The sequence below is a fragment of the Cibotium barometz genome, chromosome 28, assembly GCF_041138505.1.
Source record: "Cibotium barometz isolate CiBa-2024 chromosome 28, ASM4113850v1, whole genome shotgun sequence".
NCBI lineage: Eukaryota > Viridiplantae > Streptophyta > Polypodiopsida > Cyatheales > Cibotiaceae > Cibotium > Cibotium barometz.
In genome coordinates, this window is record NC_141073.1 from 45979381 (window position 1) to 45989895 (window position 10515).

At 40.0% G+C, this 10515-nt stretch overlaps 1 protein-coding gene across 2 annotated transcripts; it reads left to right on the plus strand.

The window, feature by feature from the left end:
* Positions 1–3317: 3317 nt before the first annotated feature.
* LOC147622857 (protein GAMETE EXPRESSED 1-like) lies at positions 3318–7000 on the plus strand. Of its 2 annotated transcripts, none has more exons than XM_086822712.1 (8): positions 3318–4085; positions 4202–4729; positions 4936–5062; positions 5365–5551; positions 5634–5790; positions 5923–6161; positions 6249–6465; positions 6767–7000. In XM_086822712.1, the coding sequence occupies exons 1-8, from the start codon at positions 3511–3513 to the stop codon at positions 6843–6845; spliced, it is 2109 nt and encodes a 702-aa protein (XP_086678838.1). In that variant the 5' UTR covers positions 3318–3510; the 3' UTR covers positions 6846–7000. The 2 variants fall into 2 exon arrangements, with proteins under 2 accessions (XP_086678838.1, XP_086678839.1); XM_086822713.1 differs by having other exon boundaries at positions 6252–6465.
* Positions 7001–10515: the final 3515 nt, after the last annotated feature.

Sequence of the window (10515 nt, forward strand, 5' to 3'; positions counted from 1 at the left end):
TATATATATATATATATATAGAGAGAGAGAGAGAGAGAGAGAGAGAGTGTTATATTCAATATATCAAGGATATATTGCTTAGGATGGATGTGGCAAGGAGATCATTTTTGTTCATTTATGCTGATGGACAAGATATTGAAGGTAAATGTTTTAGACTTTTGCTATAATTTTGGTAATATTGTTTTCTAAGATTTATTTAATATTCATGGCTAAATTGTAGACCCTCCATTTTCGGAAGGCCTTGGCTTCTCTAATTATCGAACTGTTAGAGAGCACTAGGATTTTACGATATATATACAAACTTTCTTTTTATGTAGCATTTGTGTTTTGTTTTAATAATTTATATTTTTATTGAAACATTCATTTTCAACAGGGAATATCTTCACTTTTTAGAATCCAGATTATTGTTGGGTTTTTATGGTCGAGATAGTAACGAGACGAGAGCTTTGGGCTCCTAGGAATTTACAATCTACGATTGTGGAAGGTTGCAGATCAGCTTCATGTACATGTAATGTTTGTGGATTATGAAAAGCTTGATAAGTTAGATTTTTGGTGCATAGGCACTGGACAATACATAATTTTTTGATTTGCTATTTACAAGCCTGTTCAAACACCGTTCGCCTCAAATATTGATCCACTAAATGGAGGCGCGGGATATAGGCTACCAAGGAGAGATAATCGAGTTGTCTGAAGATTGTTTTGAGATTGTGTTCAGGTGTGTTAAGATACTCATCATTTTATGGGTTTGTAATGCTACAAGCTTCTATATGGATATGTATGGCAATCATGATGTTTTTATATATTAGTTTGGCAAGTTGAGGGCGATGTATACATATATGTATGAGTGTGACCAATATCTATGGATATTATGGGTGCGTGCGCATACACAGACACAAATTTACATGTGTGTATGTGGTGACATGCACACATGCATTCATAGGCGCGCACATACTTACACATATCTTCCTGTTGTGGCATGTATGATTTTAATGGATTTCACGTACACGTACTCATACGTACATGTACATACATACGTATATCTTTATGCGTGTTTGTGTGTAGCTCGATGTGCCTAGCTTCTAAAGGAAAGGAAGGGTGATTTTACACATATTTCTTTTGCATGTACCTAAATGCAAAATGCGTCTTACCGTTGGAGACGGCTCATGACACTAGTAATATACAACTAACAATGGGCATCGCTTCATCGAAGAAAGAAGAAAAAAAATTACCTTTCCACCCACACCGATTGGAAGGAGAAGTGAAACAAAACAAAATTTAAAAAATATTAAAGCTTTAATAGCTAGCCATGGCTTTTACAGCTGATCATTTGCACATAAGTTCCCTCCTTTAAAAAAAAATTATTAGTTTTAAAGCTTATACATTAAGCTTTTTAAAAGAAAATAAAGCGTCTTTATTGGTTGCTCGCGCTGCATGCAACAGAGAACAGCAACAACAACAAAAAATCCAAGCAGTACCATCACCACGAGAGAGAGAAAAAAATAAAATTCCACCTCCAACAATCGTGTAATCGCCGCCATGGATGGAGGGTGAATTCATTTAGAGAAAAAGAAAAAAATCAATAGGAAACTGTATTTTTTTCCTTTTGTTCTTCAAGAAAAAGAAATAACCACATAAGGTTTTTGGAGATTCAGGGGAAAAGAAAATTTAGAGCCCTCCATTATAGAAATTGAATAGAGGATAGGCTTAACAATTATGAAGCTAGACCAAGGATCACCTCAATGAGCTGATTTCATCCATAAAGATGGATTATGAAGAGGGTTAGTGAGATTAAAGATGGTTTTGTGTAATGGTTTTCCACCTTGCTTTACTCTTTGGGCAAACGATTGATGGGAATTTGTTGTCCGATGGTCAACAAGTCTTCTTTCAACCATACATTACCATAAACGTATTCTTCTTCAAATTAAATTGAAAAATCACCAAAATCACCTTTACCTTTGTCTCTTTCACCTCTTTGTCCACAAGTCTTTCACCTCTTTGTCTCTTTGTCCACAAGTCTTTGACCGGCTTCAAGGAGCTTGAATTAATCCAAAGCTATGCTTCAAGAAGATTTAATTAATCCAAAGCTATGATACTCCTCCATATATAGCCATAGCATAAACTTCGCAAATAAACAAGAAGAACATAAAAAGCAAGATATGCACGACAAAAGAGTGGGTTCAATCTCCCCCCATGCATGATTGAGCACGCTTCCTCATGCATGTATTTATATATTAGCAAAAAGCAAGTGCTCAAAATAGCTTGATACATTCCACTTTGGGCTATTAATATCAAAAAGTAACTTAGCTTGGCTATTTATATACAAATTGTAGCAATTTAATTAAATGAAACTATGGGCGAGTGATCACCATATCAGCGCACACCAAAACCCGACGGCCGTGCATCGGCCAAAATCCATCGAACCCACGCTACTCCATGCACTGATCTGCTAACCAAAAACACAAGACACATTAAATCTCGCCACCACTGCTCCAGGCTCTCATGCATAGCCAGTCACGACCGTGTGGCAAATGAGTGTACCATAAATACCAGATAAAATATCAAATAATTCCATAATTCACATTTCCATAACACTTTCATTATCTCCACTTTTTGTTACTTTACTCAAAAACTTTGGGTAACATTAATTCTAAAAATGGTTCAAGACCCCTTACTTGTTTTTTGGAACTTGCTCTACGTACATGCAAAGGGTAATAAAAAATATATCTATTTTAGATTCTTTTAAAAAATGTACATTTAGTATAATTTCTCAGCTCTTTTTGCACATCAAATATAGTAGAGATGAATGCTTGATATAAAACAAGGCTATGGGATATTACGACTACCAGTCCTACTTCTAAAAACCCCTCTCATGTGCATCAGTGTTAAGGAAAGTTCTCCTTCAATTTATTCTGGTCTAAATTTCAAAACTACCGACTAATGTGAACTCAAAAAAGAACTTAGCATGTTCAAAAGAATGGTATAAATAGTGTAAGTTTTACAAATTATATACAAGTAATTGACCTGACGTTGTTGGCTAAGCATGACCCAAGCTTGAAAATTTTTACTTCATTTTAAATAACTTTAAAAATCCAAAAATCCTCCTTTCTTCCTTGGCGACTTGGAAAGGCAGTAAGTTATGTTTAATAAATTGTAAAAACCTGGAAAAAAAACTTCCCCTATCATATAACGGTGTGCATGCAGTTTTTTTTTTCAAAAGTACGAGCTAGATCCCACATTAGTACACGTAGATCTTATGCACGTGACGATTCTCTTCAAACGGCGCTGTCTGTCTCTTCTCTCTCAACCAAGTGGACGACGACGATTGATCTCTGTGTCTCTTCTCTCTCATCTCTCATCAAGTGGACCCACATTGGAAAGCGTGAAGGGGAAGTCTTGTCTGCCGTTGCGAGAACGGCACGATGCGTTTTACGAGGCAAAAGACCCAAGCGTGCCTTGGAAGACACCTCTTGTCCCTCTCCTTGTAAGAGGCCGATAGAGTGATCATGTACGATGATGATGATGATGATGAATGGGGCGCGCGGAGGAAAATATATGGTATTGGCGATCATTCTGGTAATTTTGGGCGCAGTGAGGAGTGTGGAGGCCTTCATGGGGTGGCCTTGGGGATCCGCATCATCCAAACAAGCACCAACTTCAGCTGGAGGAAGAGGGCGTTCAAATTATTATGCAGCACAGAAGCGGCACAGGGCTGCCTTCGAGAGCGTAAGCGCCGGCTCCTTTCTTACCCACCGCCCCCTCATCAAGGAAGCCCAGCACATGCTCACCGTCCAATCATCCATCGGCGATCAGGTCGACAATATAAACGACTTGGATGTCTCGTGCTGGCAGATAGCATACAAGAAGCTCTTCTCCAGCTGTCGAGAGATCCTACAAGACGAAGAGAAGAAATGCCGCCTTGCTTACGAGTTCACACAGTGCTTCTTGACCATGACCGGCTGGCCTTCCCCTCAACGTTGCCCGGATAACAAGCCGGTCAAGGCTTGCACTGAGAAGTTCGACCAGCACACGCATGAGGTCTACTTGGCTTTCTTTGTGGATTCGGTGGCCATGTGCCATCACCTGCAGTACGTAAAGAACTAGGGCTCTCCATTATCTTGCATTTAAATGCAAAGTCAGTTACTCTTGATTAACATCTGATAAACCTGCTAATTATAAAGGGTGATTAACTGGCCTTCCCCAGGAGTGAAGCCTTCCAACAGGAGACGGACCAAGTGATTAACGAGTTAAAACAGTCAGGGCATTGGATAGTGGACAAGATGAAGGAGGTGGAAGGCCTATCCCATCAGATCCTCGACGACGCATTGGAGCAATCGGAGAAGGTGCAAGAGAAGCTTGCCACAGTGGAAGCCCATTCGGAGTTACTCTTGCAACAGCGTAGCCAATTGGAGGGCTTGCTCAACAACACACTAGGAACCGTCGAGGCCGTCTACAACAACTCGGACCAGGTGATGAACATGCAGATGCAGCTCAAAGACATCCATGAGGAGATGAACTCTGCATTGCATGCGGGTATGAAAGGGCTTGACGAGGCTGCCCAGCACACCCACCAAAAACTCAACGATATATCCCAAGGGCAGGAAGAGATAGCCAACCAGCAAGTCAGGCTGGCGGATGCCCTCGCCGATAATATCCAAAGGCTCAAAGAGAGTGCCTTACAGAGCCTTGATGAACTCAAGCAGTCCCAATCTATAGCCATGGAAGAGACAAGGTAGTTTATACTGTTTAGTTCCCGTCGACGTTAGAATTATTCATTATATATATAGATATGTATATTTGCCTCTATTAAACTGCTAAAACTCTCATATAGCGAGACAAAGGCATGTGAAATATAGAATTTCTATTGGGCATCAATATAACATATCACGTAGAGTTCGCAATTTTTGGACTATTATGCGATCAATTACCCTCTTTCAGGTCGTCCTTGAAAGGTCTCTCTGAGGGTGCCCGAAGAGCCCAAGTGAGCTTTGAGATATGGAGGTTGGAATTGGACCAGAAAAACCAACTTTTGCTCAAGGGATCCGAAGACATGCTCAGTGCCCAGGTACTAACCTAAGGTAGTTTATTTTAATTTTCGTCTGCACATAAGTGAAGCCTTGTAGTGGAGTTAAACAAGTTAAGGGCTAAATTCTACTTTTAGTGCCACAATTTCAAATTTATTTTTATTTAACTCAAGCTAAGCTACAAGTTTCTTTTCATTAAATGGATACGAATTACTAAACTCAAGCTAAGCTACAAGTTTCTTTTCATTAAATGGATACGAATTACTAACCTAAGGTTAGACAATGAAATGCTTCATCATGCATAAATAAACACTAATTAGATAAAGATCTGGTGCAAGTGCAGGAAGCCTTTGTGTCCAAACAAGGCTCCATCTTGTCCACCTTGGATCGCCTCTTTTCTCTGTATGACAGCATTCTCTACGAGTCCAGAGCCCTCAAGATGTTCTTGTTCTACGCAACTTCTCTAGTGTTTGTTCACGTCCTCACCAGCGCCAAGCAGACCAACAATGCGAGGGCCCTCTTGTATACAGGCGAGTAATCTGATGTAATAAAGAGCACATTGTCGAAATCAAACACGTCTTTGATTTATAACGTCTCGATGGTAAATGGCAGGGCTTTGCATATCCATGGCTACCGAGCTGTACCTTATGAGAGCGTATGGCAACGTTTTGAAGGATCAACAATGGATACAGACTCGTTCATACTGGACCAGGGCAGCATTTGGAGCTTTCGCAGTTATGGTGATCATCTACTTCATTTTCACATACAGGTGGGCTGTTTTCTGCATAAAGCTATCAAGTATTCCATTCACTCAATCAGACACACACACACACACACAAAATCCAAGCTGTGAAATGAACGTTGAAGGGCCAGCCTGAGTGAACTCACAAATTTCCTGCAGAGACATTACCTGGAGAAACCATGAGCTACTTCTAGAAATCAATCAGAAGTTAAGCGAATCTTCGGCTCAGCATGTAATGCCCTTTGGCAATTACTACTCTAAATTAGGAGAAGACAGTGATACTTTGCCCAAGAATATAAGCTCAACATCAACGTCCTTCTCCTTCCCACCCACAAAATCATGTTCTTTGAATCAAGCCCTTGCCTCCAAGATCCTTCATCGAGTACACAAATTCATGAGTAAGGCTTCACGTTTTTGCATGGTCAAAGTAGACAACATTGCTGCTCTTCAAATACATTTCTAAACTAATTCTATGGTGGTCATAGCAGGAAGACGTCAAACAGGCAGAAAAAAGGGCAACAAGAAGCCCAAACCCAATGATGCTTTAGAGGTGTGGATGGCATCGCGTGGCCTGGACACTGCAGTGCTAGATCACCATTCCGACAGCTCCGATGAGGACGATGACCCCGATTTCGAGTGCCCCAGGACGTCCATCAATGACCATCAAAATCGCTACTTTCTCCGCTCACAATGCCATGAAAGGTCCGCCGTTCTACTGCCTTATGTGTGTTTGAAAACATCCCCACCCTAGGTGGGATTTCTATCGTGAGGTGGGATTTCTATCCAAAGGGACTTGGTGCCTTGAGGGTATGCTGCCCGCCCCCCGAATGCTGCCCGCCCCCCGAATTATAAGGCAGCATACCCTCAAGGCACCAAGTCCCTTTGGATAGAAATCCCACCTCAGAGTACCCCTCACCACTATATATATATATAGAGAGAGAGAGAGAGAGAGAGAGAGAGCGCAAACTAATAAAGAGTAATTTTGATGTTTTCTTTCATGTAGGTTTCAATGTACATCTCAAGTGCGAAGTTGCGAATATGTGCGAAGTTGCGAACATATTCATAAACCAACTCCATTCTAGATTGGTTTCATTGGTAATACCATTCTATATCTATACGTAATGTCTATATAGCAGGACTCAAATTCTAAGGATAACCCATTCTTTCATTCTTGGTTTTTATCTTAGAAAGACATACTAAAGTTGGCTTTTATCTTAGAAGGACATACTAAAGGAATTTTCAAAATTAAGCTTCTTCTTTTTTTATCACCCCGTTATGTTTGCCTGAGTAATGGCTTGGAAGGCTTTAAATTTGAGGGGTGGTTTACTTTAATCTTGATTCTTGTTCTATTTTTCTAGTTGCCTATGCAATTTGTTGCTCGGTATAGATTACACCTTCTTTAAAGTAAAGACTCATACTCTCTTCTTGTTGGAAATCAAGAGACATTCAATTTTTACACCTAACCGTGGCCTAATAATTTTTGTGATGACCAGTTAACCACAATATGCATGCATGATCGCCAATTAATCACCTCAGGGGCACACTTACTAGAAGAGGAAAATTAGATTACAAGGAGTGACCAAACTTGTCATTCGGCATTTAGTAATATGTAGATTCATGTGTGTGTGTGTAGAATGTGTCCCTAACTAAGATATCTGTAGTTCAAGTCTCTTTCCTTACCCTCTTATGTCATTGTATGGGTCATTATATGGTTGGTTTGTTTGGGAAAAACTCTCTCTCTCTCTCTCTCTCTCTCTCTCTCACTCTCCAAGAGAGGAAGGATAAGGCGAGACTATGCTTCGCACCAAAAATCAAAGAACTTTGCAAGTACATGATTGCATGTGTTGGAGCTATTTCGTGTGTGTGCGCATGCGTGCGAGTGGTTTTTGAGAGACGAAGGACAGGAGGAAGGGAGAAAGAGGGAGAACTAGGGGCCTACTTGTGGAGCATAAACATGCAAAAGTGAAGATTGTAAGATTACATCTCCTAATCTAAGGCATCTCTTATTTATGCCACACATATCTCCTTTTTCATCCAAGAAAAGCTAAAAAAATAATTGTGTAAAGCTAAGAGCACATCCAAAAATATATGCATAAAAGATATTTTTTATATTAAAAGAGTGATTTTTATCATAAATGATTTTTATGATGATAAAAGTGTGACTTTCATCAGAATTAGATTTTAGGCATAAATAGATGTATATAGAATGATTATATTTAAATAAGGGTTCTCTTAATCCTCTGTTTAATTTTTACAAAAATTAAAAAAATGAATAAGTAGATAATCTGTGAGAAGAAATGTTATCGTTTCATATTCACTAAGATGGTAATGAGAAAATTCAATTAAACTATCAAAGTCAGAGATCGAGATAAATGATTATTTTATTCCTCATAAGAAATTCATGTTTTTAGAAATTTGTAAGCAAATATTCATCAAACGAAATTTAGAAAAAGAGAAATTGAAATAGTACCTTTCGAGAAAGATAGTTTAGGAAGAACCTTTTGAGAAAGATAGTTTAGGAAGAACCTTTCGAGACCCAAACTCTGATTTAGACTATTGACCAAGACCTAGTTCTTCGGACAGAGATATGTGTACATGGGTACACAGATGCTGATTGGGCTAGTAGTATCTCAGATAGGAGATCTACTAGTGGCTTCATGTTTTCTTTGGGGAGTGCTACTGTGACTTGGAGTAGCAAGAAGCAGCCTACGGTTGCTCTATCCACCAGTACAGAGAGGCCGAGTACAGAGGTGCTGCTATAGCAGCATGTGAGGTAGCCTGGTTGAGAAAGCTACTTGCAGATTTGGGTCTATCAGTGGTGGATAGACAAGTTGTCATTTTTTGTGACAACATTAGCAGTATGCAGTTGGCCACAGTTGGCCAGGAACCCAGTTTTTTATGCTCGCACGAAGCATATAGAGGTCCATTACCATTTTGTCAGAGAGAAGGTTTTGGCAACAGGAGACATTGACCTTGTTTATGTCAGCACACAGGATATCAGGTACTACAGAGAAGCTACGCAGATTCAGGGCTCGCTTGGTGTACATGAGATGGAGTTGAGCTCGAGGGGGCTCGAGGGAGAGTGTTGAGATATCGAGCTCATCTAGTGAGGCGATGGACACTGATGATCCGCCTAGGGGATAGGTCCCACACTTACACCACTGGCATGGTTGGTGAGATCATGGGTGATATGTGGCCAGTGAGATGACAGGCTGTGTGACAGCCATTCTAGAGACTGGCATAGTTATAGCGCCAGCTCATTTAGTTGGGTTCACACTATAGAGAACCCTAGTATGTATTTGGTTGAGTACCTTTTCATATGGTGTGTACTCTTATCTTTGTATATGGTGTGTTGAGTGTTGTGTGAAGAAGAAGAAGATTTTTAGCCTCTCACCTTGTGTGTTCACCTTTAGAGTTTTGTGAGTGTGTGTGTGCCTGCAAGAGCTCAAGCTCTCTTCTCCCCTGCATCTTTTCAGTTATAACCCTACTATTTGTGAGATGCAAGTAAGTAAAGATGTTGACTTTGACGAGATGAGTAGTTGGTATGCACCAGCAATGAATGCAATAGCAGATGAAGATGTAAGAAGTGTTGATGCTGCACCACATGTAGAGCAACAATCATAGGTGCTTAGTGGACGTGGAGAGTTCTCTAGCAGTGGATCCAATGTTAGCCCATGGTCAGGAAGGTTGAGGACAGATGTAGGTACATATGTATCATGTAGAGGGAAGAAAAAGATAGATCAACCTTTTATGTCTGATTTGTCAGCAGGTCACTCATATGTGGATGGTGATTCTAGCAGCCTTATGCAGAGCCTTGATGAGGATCTTGGCATTCCATATATGGTTACTCCTAGTGTAAGGAGAACGAGGATTGTTTTGAGGACACCTGACAGTGATCCAAGTGTATGCAGGTCTATGAACCTATTGATCCAAGTGTATGCAGGTCTACGAACCTATTGATAGGTTGAGATATGATGGATATACAGCCCATCATTATGCTTACATGGTGAAAGAAATACAAAAATTAGAGACCATTTGTTTTGAGCAAGCACTTGTTGGAAATAAGAAATGGTAAGATGCCATCAATGTGAGGAGATGGCAGCATTGGATACAAATGCAACATGGGAGTTAGTGCCTTTGACTAAGAAAAAGAAGAAAATTGAATGTAAGGTATAAAGTCAAGCATAATGTTGATGGTTCAGTGAGCAGGTATAAAGCAAGATTGGTGCTCAAAGGCAATGTGCAGACTTATGGCATTGACTATGAAGAGACATTCAATTCGGTTTTGCAAATAATGGTAGCTGTGAGACCTGTCATTGTTATGGCTATAGCAAAGGGCTGGTCTTTACATCAGATGGATGTAAAGACCAGTCTTCTTGCATGGTGATTTGCAAGAAGAAGTTTACACGATACAACCACCAGGTTATGAGAGTGATGCACACCCAAATTTTGTGTGCAAGTTATGCAAAGCCTTGAATGGCTTGAAATAGGCACCCAGAGCATGGTCAAACAAGATCAAGGAGTATCTTGTTACCATTGGATTTCAAATATCTAATGAAAATTTTTCACTTTATGTAAAAAAGGGAGATAGAGGGATCATGTTATTAGTCATCTATGTAGATGACTTGATTATCGATGGTGATAGTGATGTTAACATACATGATGTTCAAATACAAATCAACTTTTGGAGGACCCCACAAGATACAGGCACATAGTGGGGGTAGCTTGATCGACATGAACATTACTAGGCTA